The following is a 12,775-nucleotide window of genomic DNA, read 5'->3' as shown; positions in this document are numbered from 1 at the left end:
CAAAGTGGGTCCGAGCCTTCAGGCATGTGAGCCAAGCTGACCTGACGTGGAGGCACCGCGCAGCCCGGGCGCATCGGCTGCCGCCCCTCGGCTCAAACCCCGGCCGCTGGCCGGGACAGGCTCGTCTCGCTGCTCGCTCCTGGACAGCGGAAAGCCGGGGTGTTCACGATACAAAGCCTTCACGTAAGAGAGGGAGAGTCGCCGACATAACAAGGGAGCGCAAGAGTAGCAGTACAGACAGCGATGCTTGAGCCCCGCGCTCCTCTGACGGAAAACAACCCGCTTTCCAGCACGGCTCCTCCAAACCCTGCGGGTTACGGCTCTGCCAGGGATGCGGGCTGCTGGCACCGGGGCCGAGCGGGGCGCGCAGCACGGGCAAGCTCGGGCGAGGCGGGCGGCGGGACCCCGCTGGGGCACACCCGGCCGGCGCGGCGCTCCCGGGGCGGGGCAGGAGGCGGAGCCTTGGCGCCGCCGCCGAGCCCCGCAGCGGGGCCGGGTGCTGCTGCCGCCGGAGCCTCGCCTCCTCCCTCCCGGGGTTGCCACATCGGCACCGCTGCTCCGAGAAGGCTCTTTCCGGAGCGGAGCGGGAGCCCAGCGCGCAGGGAGATGGAGCCCCGGTGCTGCCGCCGCCCCCGCTGCCGCCGCCCCCCGGGACTCGCGCTCCGCCAGGGCCGCCGCTGCCACTGCCGGGACGGAGAGAGCGGCCCCGCCGCCGTCTAACGCCGCAGCCCCGGCGGCGCGGCCGAGGCGGGAGGCGGCGCGGAGGCCGCCGCGGTCCCTCCGCCCGCCGGGCGGCGGTGAAGCGTGGCCCCCTCCTCCCCGCCCTCCCCGCCGCCGCTTCCCCGCCCCCGCCCGGCCCTCGGCCGGGCTCGGCAGCCGGGCCATGGCGGGGCGATGAGGGAACGGCCGCCCCTGCCCGCAGGCTGCGTGGAGAGGCGGGGAGCGAAGGGGCTGCGCGGCTCGGCGGTGCTGGAGCCGGGCGGCGGGGTGGGGGGATGTGGGGTGCGGGGGCCGCGGCGCTGCAGCTCCTCTCCCGGGCCGTGAAGCAGGCGGCGGTGCAGGGCTCCCGGCAGGACCTGGGCCGCTGGCTGTCCCGAGCCGCCGGGACGGCGGCGGGAGGCGGCAGCAGCGGGAACACCGTCGGCTTCGTCCCGGCAGAGGCTGCGGGGGCCGGCGGGCTGCTGCTGGGGCCCTGCGCGGAGCAGGACGGGCTGCCGCCCGCGGAGCTGCTGCTCTGCCAGCTGCCCGAGCCGGGCGGCGGCGGGCACGGGCTGGCCGAGGCCCGGGGCTGGCGCTGCTCCTGCTGCCTACTGGGCACCTGCTGGTGCAAGAGCTGCCTCAGCCTGAGCGTCCTGGCCGCCGTCTGCTTCGCCTCGCTGGCCCTGGTGCGCCAGTACCTGCGGGACCTGCTGCTCTGGGCCGAGAGCCTGGACAGCCTGGCCGGCGTGCTGCTCTTCACCGTGGGCTTCATCGTCGTGTCCTTCCCCTGCGGCTGGGGCTATATCCTGCTCAACGTGGCTGCCGGCTACCTCTACGGCTTCGTGCTGGGCATGGGGCTGATGGTGTTCGGCGTCCTCGTCGGCACCTTTGTCGCCCACGTGGCCTGCAAGCGGCTGCTGGCCCGCTGGGCACGGACCAGGATCCAGGGCAGCGGGACGCTCAGTGCCATCGTCCGTGTCGTGGAGGGCGGCAGCGGCCTCAAGGTGGTGGTTCTGTCGCGGCTGACGCTGATCCCCTTCGGGCTGCAGAATGCCGTCTTCGCGGTGAGTCCCTGCCTGGGCTGTGCGGCCAAGAAAGAGAAGTGTGAGAAGGACGTCTTTCGGCATAGTGGCTGCTGTTATTGGTGGAGGTCGCCTCCTTTCCTGGGAACAAGCCGTGGTTTCTCTCTCTTAAGAACAGTAAAAACAACCCTCTCTGCGTGCTCTTCTGTGCATGTACAGGAACAGCAGGCAGATTTTTGAGATGTCTTGCTCACTGGCATTGTGTTCGAGTTGCTCTCTTGTTTTTCAAGACTGTATTCTGGTGTTAGAATCACCAAGGTGCTGCATAGCAAAATCTGGGGAGAACTCAACAGTTATGAGGTGTCTGTGCTTTTAAAATGATCCGCTTTAAAAGCTGGCAAGAGTTGAGAAGTCTTGCCAGATCTTCCTAAACTACTTAATATAAGTAATCATATTGGAAAGAAAGCAGTGGACAGATTAAAATTCTTTCTCGATGTGGTTGGTGTTTGTAGTATGCATCTGGCAAATCCATACAGGGTGTTAAGTCCATGCTACAAGAGAGGTTGCAGGTTTTGGGCAGAGCAGGATGATGTAGCCTCAGACCTGAAAAGGGACTGTACACTAGAGTAGCACTGAGAGTTAGTTTAAACTTGAGTGTGGAAAAGCATTAGTCTTGCTTTTCTTTCTACTTTCGGGTGAAGATTGGTACATTCATTTGGTCTATTTGATCATCTTAAAGAAACAAGTAAAGAAGAACATGGAGGGTGTTCTTTTTGCTGTTTTGCTGACAATTTCGGACCCTCGTTGCTTCCCAAGTTCTTTGTCTGAAGGATCTGGTTTTGGCTGTGTTAACCTCAGTTGTATCTACTAACTTGGAGAAGTCAAACCAAAGCAAACTGGACTGTGAAATACTTAAAATGTTATCAGTAACTTGTATGTTCTTTAACATAAGTGACTGTCTAAACAAGTGTTTTGGCCTGCCACTTTATTATAGCCCACCTTCCTTTCCCTGTCTGCAGTCCTGATCCTGTACCCTTCTGAAGCACTTGCTTAATTTTGACAGAATCATCTGTCTGCAATTAGTAGGTCACTGAATACCAAATTTGTCTTTTAAGTAAAATTTAATCCATGCAATTTTGGGGTGTAACATTCACACCAAGTATTTTAAATTGCTGTGTATAAAACTATGTGTACTGGAGCATTCATCTCCAGAGCTGTAATCTCTGTCCATAAGAGCTGTAGCAACGTATAATTTCTTTTTAAGCAGATCCTTTAACCATTTCCTTGTTAAGAATGAGAAACTGAACAGCTGAACCTCTGCTGTTTTATTTGTTAACATATGTTACTGCAGGACTGAAGAGGCTCAGACCTGCCCAGCTGGGAGCAGAGTCCCTCCTGGAGCCCGAGGTGCAGTGTAGCAGATGAAGCTTCTGCTGTGCTGTGACCCTCCTGAACTGGAGAGAGCTGTTGTACTCTGGTTGTTCACAGCTTCCGGGGTGTCACTTGAAGTAGTCAGCAGATGATACAGAGTAGTATTGGATCTGAAGAACAGACCAGAGAATTACCGAGTTAAAATTATTTCCTTCCTGGCATAACCATTCTGTTGGAAACACTGTTCAGCAGAGTATTTGGGCCAGTTCAATATTAAAATGATGCTGTAAATCACTGTGGTTTGTATTCATGTTCTGCAGGCTAAATAATTTTCTTTCCAAGTGGATGGTTTCAGTGTTAAAATAGTAGATAGGAAATGAGATGAAGCCAGATGCTTGAGTTATGCCAAGTAACTTGGATTCTTTTTGCTAATTTTAGTTTGGTGGTTACATTTATTACTCCTGATTTACTGCTTTGCAGCATAGTCAAAACACAGTGCGTACTCAATTTTTCACTGAGAACATTTGATGTGAGCTACTAGATCACTGAAAAGTGTTGCATACAAATCTAGGAATTCAAGACAGTTTCTCACTTTGAGTCAAGTTTAAGTTACATAAAAAATACAGTTTTCTACCTACACAGACCAAGCTGTCATTTCCCTGAAATCTGACTTACCTGAAAACTTAACACTCTTTTTAGGTTTGAAATGCATTTCCCCATGCTAGCAACTTCAACAATGAATTTGAAAAGGATTAATTTTTAAAGAACAGTGAACTTAAGAAAGAGTACACATCTTTAATTTTCCAGTGGTTTGGTCTAAGAATGCTTTCCGTGTGGATGTTTTTAAGTAAACTGGAGGTACTGAGAATACTTAAATGAGAGAGAAGGAAGGAAGTGACACATGAGCTTCAGGGAAAGGCATAACCTTGATGTGAGCAGGGTCATCTGCAGGGCTGGGATTAAATGATTTCTACAAGCACTTGTTCAGTGGCATGTACCATCTGCTGAGGGTTTTCGGGAGGCTGACTTGTAAGGGATATAGAGAAAGATGGAAGAGGTTCTTAGGATTTGATAAGTGAGGAAATCATACTAATTGAAGTAGCACAAGAAGAAAATTCACACAAATTCTTTAGTGTCTTACCAGACATGAAGATCTTGCTTCTTAAAAGGTTGTTCTGCTGATAGTAGAGGGGCAAAGTAATGTATTTACTTGCCTGTCTGGAAGACTTAGCACTTGCTAACTGAAAGCATGTTTGTATTGCTTTTGAGTGAGTTCTGCTTAATTGTCACTCCTGATGCCAGGGCGGCCTGGGCGGCTGGGCTGGGTTGATAGCTCTTACTGACGAGTTTGCCCACACTCAGCTCTCTCACCTTGGCAACTCCTGAGTGTTTTGGAGGCAAGTCTGTAAGGAGGCCTGGTATGCAGGTTATCATCTCCTTCCCACGAGTGTGTTCTTGGAGTGAGATTTGTGCAAACTGGTTATTTGTAGTGCCAGATGTAGGTTAGATGAGAGTTCATACTTTTCCCCCCTCATTAAGAGGAATATTACGTGAAAGAAATAATCTGATTAAAAAATCTGAGCGTTCAAGTGTGCATCTCTGGGTTCAGAAATGCATACAATGAAGTCAGAGTTGAAGAAATGGTACCTGCTTTCCAAGAACATGCACTCTGCTTGCTCTGCTTGTTGGAAAGTTGACAGCTGGTTTGTTTTTTTTTATTTACTGGGGTTTTTTTGAGGTGTTGGGTTTTGGGGCAGGGGGGGTTGTTTTGGGCTTTTTTTTGGAGAAAAAAAAGGTGCACCAGAGTTAAGCTTTGCTGTTGGTCATTAAGCCTACCTGATCTGAAACACAGGGCTTTGTAAATTGAGGGAAGAGAAATTGTGCTGCAATCCCTAAAGCCATGGGAGCACCCAGCAAAGTCCTGACAGATGCATTTATTCTTTGACAGTGCTGAACCAAAGGTGTCAGCTGCAAAGAACACACAAAGGTTCCACAGGACAAAGCCTGTCCAAGGCTTAGTGCGGGAGTTCATGGCTATTGTTATCAGTGCAATTAGGTAGTTTCTAATTGTATTTAAATACAGTTTAAATGCATTTCTGTTGTGGCCCATAACACAATTGTATCCATGCTTGGTTTGGGATTTCAGGGTTAATTTTGCTTTCACCAGAAACAGAGCCCTGGTAGACTCTGTTAGGCATCCTGGCCATACAGATGCCAGTCTGGCAGGTTCGTAGAACAGGTAAAGTTCCTAGAAAGAAAAGTATGGAAAGTGTAAGTTTTATTGACAATTTCTCTAGTTCCTTAGGCAGGGATGCTGTGCACTTCCTGTGCACTCTGGGGAAAGGGATACAATTGTAGCTCTAAACCTACGGCTTAGTTAAAAGAGCATCTCAAAATCTTTTCCACCCTCTCCTTAGCTTTCATTGCAGTGGGAAGCATAAGCTGTAATTCGGTGTATCCACTGGCAGTCTCCCCTTCATTTGGAAACAATCTCTCTCATGACACAGGAGGTGCAGTTGTTTCAGGACACATCCAGGTGTGCAACTGAAGTGACCTTAATACATCTACAGAAATGAGAGAGGTGCCAGGAGTGTCAAAGGAATCTTTGGGAAGTTTCCCAGCTCCATTTGATGTAATGATAGTGTCCTACTTAGCAAATCTTGCCTCTGCGTTAGTATTTCAGAAACTTTTTAATAGCAGCTCCTTCATTCCCCTGGCAATACGGGAAGTTTGGACTGTGCATTCTTATTACGTGGCCCAGATTACAACAATGTTTAAAAAAGTCTTTTGAAAGTATTGGTCAAATGTTAAGTTCTGACATAATTATGCAATCCTTTTTCATTATAAATCTAAATTAATCTTGTATAGAGAAGGAAATATAATATTCGTGGTGCTGGTATGTATTTCAGTCTGTGGGAAGTATAATATGCAGTGTGAAGTTTGGAAATGGCTTACTGGATCTTGTTCCAGTGAATTATTCTTAATCTTTATGCTTCATTGCATTCTGCTGCTCCATTGCCCTTCCTCCCAAAAACTTTCCACTGATGGTGCTTAGAGCTCTTAGAATTCAGCACTCTGACTTTCACAGTAACTAAAGTTTATTTTAAGAATAGGATGATGAAATGAGTAACATTGCTGCTATTCCTTGGTATTCAATATTTTACAAAACTGGCAAGGTCAATAATTTCCATGTAGGCTCTCAGTGTTAGGGCTGTTCTTAATTAGATCTCTGTTATTATTAGCTGAATTGTGTGGAAAATTTGTTGGACTGCTTGTTTTCAAAATCATCATTTTCATACTCATTTTTAACCCAGTTTCCTCCTGTTTTCTTTTTTCTTGTGTAAATATCTTTTGACCTCATGACACTTGCCTTTAATATTTCCCAATGGTTGCTGATCCTAATTTAGCTGGTACTGTGTACTTTGTTCCCATGTAAACTCATATATCTACCTATTGACGCAGAACAGAAATTTCACAGCAAAGAGAAGAAAATACCGAAGTAGTATTAGTGTTTTTTCCAGAGACATGAATAAAACCTATATCTGTGTGTACTATTTTGTTCCCTAATTGAAGTGTGTTGCAAAATACCTTTGGTAGACAATCTTAATACTCATATATATATATAGCTACAGATGGATATTGCTCATAGGGATCACTGATACACTGAACGTGTATCTTAATGAGCTCATAACTTGCCCAGCACAAATTGTATCTGCCATTCTGTTTACCTGGATCATATTTAATACAGTGACATTTTGAGCAATTACCTCTTGTATTATTTGCCATACATGTAAAATGAAAAACAGATTTTTGCATTAGACCTTCACATTTGATAAAGTAATTTCTTCTCACAAGTAAATTCTCATAAATCCAAGGGCTCTGTTCACCAGGTAAAAATAAATATCTTTTGTGAGCAGTGTAATTGCATTTTAGTCAGTTAATGACTTTTGCACAGAGATGTTGCATAACGTGAGGTGAAATGAAATCAAACCTAGTAGCTTTAAAAGGCCAGATGAAAACTAGATACATACTAATTTGTTGTATTTTCTTCCCCCATATGTGAATCAAAGTTTCAGTGAAGGAATGTAGAATATTTCATGATTTTGCAGGGATGATTGTGGGAAGTGGTAGTCTGGTTGTTTGCACACATAGATTGTGTCGGAGCTGCGTTTGATTTCTTATTCTTTTTACTCAGATTACAGATTTGTCACTACCCAACTACCTGATGGCTTCTTCACTTGGGCTGCTTCCTACTCAGCTCCTGAACTCATACTTGGGCACTACCTTGCGCACCATGGAGGATGTGATTGCAGAACAAAGTGTTAGTGGCTATTTTGTATTTGGTTTACAGGTCAGTTAAAATAATTGCTTTCATAGACCTTGGTAACAGTACTGTCTGTCTGTGATTCCTGTTGACTGCTAGATACCCAGAAAAATGGGTTTGCAGTGTACTGATTTCTTTAGATTTTGTTTTATGCTGTTAGAAAATTCTCTCACACCTCACCATAACACAAAGCAGAACTTACTCAGTGTTCTCTTTTTCTGACACAGTTTTTGGTAAGTTTTCTTCTCTTACCTTGTAGGGTAATCTGCTGAATTTTAGACTTGTCAAACCACCCCTACACAAAAGCTGATGTGTATGTAGACCCAGCACCTGTGCAGTGTTCACTGTTAGTACTCAGCATCCCCATTTTGCATAGGTATTCAGGATTAAAAATGCTGTAGGGTAACATTTTCCTAATGCCTAAATCAGAATAGCCTAATTTTACAAGTGAGTAAATTAATGAGAAGTGTATCAAATACCTTTACATGACCTTACCTCTTGAAATAACTTATCATATTAATCAAATAATCTTGGGTGTAAGACTTAGGTGTGAGACCATTATGAGCATAGAGGTTATGGGTATTTCAGAATTATATTATATATTAAAACCTTCTCTGACAGTGGCAGTGCTTCAGGCTGTGCTTGACTAGCAGTTACCATGGTTTGCAGACTTTCAGTAGGTACTGCAGTAATTTCCGTTCCTCAGTTTTTACAGTCATAAAAATCATGTTTAACAATGCTAACATAGAAAACTAAGTCTTGGACCATTTTAAACATACCTTCCCCCCCTTGCCCTGAAATTTGTGTGCTCTTAAATAGAACCTATAATTTATAGCTTTCATGAAACAGGATTATGAGTATTGAAAATGCCTTTGTAAGTGTGGGGCAGATAGTCTTCATAGGTAAAAGAGAAAATCAATGGTTTCTTGATCAGCTATTATTTTAGTCATGAAATGTTATTTCCAGGGTAGTAGTTTTTAGTGGTCTTTTCCTTTTTTCCCTCCCATTTATATATTTTTGGTTTTTTTTGAATTGACATTGACTCTCCTTTGCAGATTATATAGATTGTAACATAACTGTTTCTCAGGTAAGTGGTAGCTGGATAACCTGAATGTTGTAAAAGGAATACTAACCTCCTTGAGACCAGTCCTTGGGATGTGACTGAATAACTGAAGGGGAAGCCTTTAGTGGAGGAAGTATTTGCCTTCTCCCACTGTCTCTCAGGCATCTGCCGAGTGTTTCACCTGGCTGAGCTTTGATGGGACTTTGATTTAGTAAATAGCTCTGAAAATCCATCACATTTCATGGTTGTCTATGTATATATATTTTTTTATATTATTTATCTAGGAAGTAGATAAAAACTACCAGGTTACTGGTAGTAATATTTCTAAACCAAATCAAATTTAAATATTTGAGTAAGCTTCTAGAATACAATTTTTCCTATCTATTCAAAACTTAGTGTCTATAGTATCATTGTGACTCTTGGCCAGCTTTTGAAATGTGTAACTTAAATTGGTGAGGAACGTCTTTTTCACCACAAGGGTAGTCAAGCACTGGAGCAGAGTGCCCAGAGAAGTGGTGAAATTTCTATTCTTTTACAATTTTCAAGACCTGACTGGACAAAAGTTTTGAGCAACCTGTCTTGATCTTACAGCCAGCCCTGCTATGAGCAGCTGGTTGGGCTAGAGACTGCCAGGGTGCCTTCCAGCTGCAATTGTCCTGTGCTCATACTTGTCAGTTGTCTTACTCAGTGATATTCCAGCACCGTCTGCCATGCAGTCCTCCTTGTTGAAGAAAACATAGCCCTACCAGTCAGTAACGAAGTTCAGGTTTTGGGCTCAGAACTCTAGGTTGTGTTGGCTTTTTGAAAGGAAGCTGCAGATTCCAGCTAGTTAACATTCTTAAAATAAGGCAGAAGAACTTGAGTCTTTCAAAGGGACTCTTACTCTGAGATATCTTGATTTTTGTTTTAAAGATTTTATCTTTTTTTTTTTCTTCTAAGAAGGATCTCAGCTAAAACCTTGACTTGTGTTTTATTGAAAGGATTGCTTTTTAACAAGTATATGGATTTCAACAGAAAGAAAGTTATCTTTTCAATTTGTATAAATATTTTAAGTTCCATGTAATGTCTGTGTTCTGATATGCTGGTTACATTGTTAGGATATGTAGGTTTAGAGCTCCTCACTGGCTAAGTTCGTCTCCCTTCCAGTGTCTTGCCTGTGAAGCCTTGAGTCAACAGATGCCTTCATGAATCTTTGCATTGACAACTTCTTGTTTCATTCAGGTCAGTTGCTTTGCATTGGTTCCCACAGCCTATGCAGCCCACAACACTCTTGTTTTATTTGCAGATTGTCATAAGCATAGGACTCTCGTTTTATGTCGTTCACCGGGCTCAAGTGGAACTCAATGCAGCTATTGTAGCGTGTGAGATGGAAATGAAGACATCACTTGTTAAAGCCAGTCAGCCAAGCATCAATGGCTCAACCACATACTGCAACAAGAGGACAGTGGCATTCTCTGGAGGGGGTGTCAATATTGTGTGATTTCAAGTGTTAATAACTAAGTAAGGTTTTGTGAACCTGAGCTATTGCCTAGAAATATCTATGGACAATTGAAATAGATTTTTAAAAAATTACAAGTGATTACAGGTTGTACTGTGGCACAAACCAACCTCTTTAATTGCACATGGGGTGACTTCTAGTAAGATGAGGAAGATGGCAAAGTAACTTAAGATGTAAATGCAAATTTGGCTGCACCTTTGGTCATTTATTATGCCTGTCATGGCCTGTAGTCTGCACTTTAGTTTTTTTTTTCCTTTGCTCCTATAAACTGAAAAATGCTTCTATAAACAAAAAAGTAGCACAGAGGTAAATATTTTTCTGCTTAGCATTATTTATAAGGCTGAATAATTATATACAGTAGAATTTTATTACTGATAAAGGTGAATGAGAAAGTATGCAATTCTATATATGTTATTCTTGAATGTGCTTTTGCTTTGGAATTGCTTCCAGAACTTGGAGTGTATTATTTAGCTAATGATGGGACCATTTGGCTTTTTCTTCATTTTTGATTTAAAAAAAAATAGAACCCTATATAAAGTTTTGGTTGAATGTATTTTTCTAAACCATTACAAATGTTGCAGAGCCATGCAAATGTATTCACACAAGCTTAAATCCTACATTGTGGGACTGAAGTGCTCTTAAATTACATTTTAAGTTACACTGTGTAATATGCAAAGTACAAGGGAAAATGCAGAAGTTAGATTGCTATGACTATTTGAATGACACTTAATTGGTTTTGCCACCTTGGTGATTGTAACAAAGGGCTGTTCCACATTAGTCCTAGAGATGATATTTTTAATTGTTAAAAGGATGAAGTTTTTCAGCTCACATGACTGCATGTCGTAAGGCTTCTAGAACAGGGAGCTAAATCTCTGCTCTAAACAGAATGATGGGATATTAGCAGTACTAATTTTACAAGAAGGTGGCCTTTATTTTGTAAGTGAATCCCCTCTCCCTTTTAAAAGCTTTAAAAATTCACTTTGGTTGGCACATCTTTTATACTAGTTTTACATTTTTTAAAAGACACAATCTATTACAAATTTCATCAGAGTGAAGAAATGAAAACGCGAAGTTCTCCTTGGAAAAGAAATAATCCAGTATTGGAGAGGAGAGCAATGTCTCTGAGACTCAGGAATTCTGACTCCATTTTTGCAAGACAACACTGTATTGGATACTGCTCCTTTTACGCCTGCTGTGGACTGTTTTTCACCGCATTTAAATAGACTGGATAACCTGACAGTTACTTGTGTGTGTGTCCAAAAGAAAAACAACAATAATGCCTGAACACGATGTTCTGTATGTGTGAGTTTCATGTAGATATACATACCAATGTTCAATGGCTCAAACACACGCAAGTCATCTGATACAAAAATAATGTAAAGTATTGCTTATTTTGTAGTTACTTTGTGTGAGTTTTTAAGGATGCTTTCAGTCTTCAAAATTTTGTGTTATTTTCTAACAGTACGACTGTGCTTCCTTTTTGTAAGGTTGTTTGTAGGGTCCAGGCATTTTTGTCTTCTTGAGAATAGTGGGTCTTCAAGGCCATTGGGAAGCAGAGATCTGAGAGCCTCTAACAGCCTTACTGAGAGGATGTGCGGCACTCACGTAGCCGAACGTCTGCGCGCTCCTTTGTGCGGGGGTTCCATTTTGTTCCTTAAATACGTATCCTTTGCAGATTGATGTTCTTGAGTCCTGCGACCTAAAGAGCTGAACTAGTTCAATGAAAACAACAAAGCTCAGATTGTCTCCTTTCTGTTGTTTTGGGGCTTGGGTTTTTTTTTGTTTTTCAAGGGGGCTTTTTGTTTGTTTTGGGGTTTTTTTTGTTTGGTTTTTGGTTGGTTGGTTGGTTTTGATTTCATCTGGTTTTGGGTTTAGTTTTGATTGGTTGGTTGGTTTTTGAAAAGTCAATCTGTATATACCTGGAAGTGTTCATTTACACATCTCTGCCTCTGACAGCTCTGTGTGAAAGCAAGAGAGCCTGATAAAGTTTTGATGGCGTTATTTGTCATCACAGTATAATTGAGTCCTTTCTTAACTAAAGGGTTTTTTTTGTTTTTTTTGTTTCTTCGAAAGAACAGTTCTTCAGTGAACTGATCTGAACTTTGCTCCATCTTGCCAAATGAACAATAGTGTTTTGAAGAGGGTATCTCTTTGCATTTTTAAACTAACTTAAGGTTGCGTTGATTATTTGAGACATTTCCCAAATACGTATTTTGAAGTGCTTTTATTTCCATGACATTTTGTAACCAGAGTAACTTCACTATGTGAACACTTTTGTAGTATGGAATTAGTTCTTAAGACTTTTGCATTTTGCTTGATACTTGTAATATTTGTGTACAAGTTAATGGGAAACGTGCATTAAAAGGAACTTTTCTGTACCATGCCAATCATAATTTTATACAATAAATTCACTCAAATTTCTTTAAAGGAATATGTATTAAATGTTTAAGCTGCTATGACGTAGTTGGAAAGAAGGTGCAGTGGAGTCTTATCTTTATGCATACAAAGATAATTGTCTGCATTGAAGGAGAAACAAGTTAGAATTTAAGGATGAATTCCATGGGTGGAGAGTTACTGACAAGGGAAAAAGACTTGGTTTTTACTTTTGTTTAATTCAATACATGCTTAATTCTATTAAATTCTTTAAAGATTTGGTATTTGCAGCTGCCTTTTTGATAGAAGAATAAGCATACATGTGCTTATGAGAAACATGCTACTAAGCTGCAAGAGGATTGATATTTCTGAACTAAAAATGATGTGATTGTTATTTTTAAAGATAGGCTCCCTACCTAATGCAG

General features: G+C 43.1%; 2 protein-coding genes across 2 annotated transcripts; both read left to right on the top strand.

Annotated features, from left to right (window-relative positions):
* The first annotated feature begins 317 nt into the window (after positions 1-317).
* Positions 318-898, top strand: LOC125317094 (atherin-like). Its single transcript, XM_048286742.1, has one exon. The coding sequence runs from the start codon at positions 332-334 to the stop codon at positions 896-898; it is 567 nt and encodes a 188-aa protein (XP_048142699.1). The 5' UTR covers positions 318-331.
* On the top strand, positions 318-12,408 carry TMEM64 (transmembrane protein 64). Its single transcript, XM_048286741.1, has 3 exons — positions 318-1,763; positions 7,288-7,443; positions 9,765-12,408. Exons 1-3 carry the CDS (start codon positions 996-998, stop codon positions 9,957-9,959), a joined length of 1,119 nt encoding a protein of 372 aa, XP_048142698.1. The 5' UTR covers positions 318-995; the 3' UTR covers positions 9,960-12,408.
* The last annotated feature ends 367 nt before the right edge of the window (positions 12,409-12,775 follow it).

This window comes from Corvus hawaiiensis, chromosome 26 (genome assembly GCF_020740725.1).
Source record: "Corvus hawaiiensis isolate bCorHaw1 chromosome 26, bCorHaw1.pri.cur, whole genome shotgun sequence".
Classification (NCBI taxonomy): domain Eukaryota; kingdom Metazoa; phylum Chordata; class Aves; order Passeriformes; family Corvidae; genus Corvus; species Corvus hawaiiensis.
Note: the sequence above shows the minus strand (reverse complement) of the source record. Positions and strands in the feature narration are given on the sequence as shown.

Excerpts from the sequence above, each read along its gene's own strand:
- LOC125317094 (XM_048286742.1), top strand. The coding sequence starts at position 332 with ATGCGGGCTGCTGGCACCGGGGCCGAGCGGGGCGCGCAGCACGGGCAA.
- TMEM64 (XM_048286741.1), top strand. The coding sequence starts at position 996 with ATGTGGGGTGCGGGGGCCGCGGCGCTGCAGCTCCTCTCCCGGGCCGTG. Across the intron at positions 1,764-7,287 it reads TGCAGAATGCCGTCTTCGCG|ATTACAGATTTGTCACTACC; the intron begins GTGAGTCCCTGC and ends CTTTTTACTCAG. Across the intron at positions 7,444-9,764 it reads ATTTTGTATTTGGTTTACAG|ATTGTCATAAGCATAGGACT; the intron begins GTCAGTTAAAAT and ends TTTTATTTGCAG.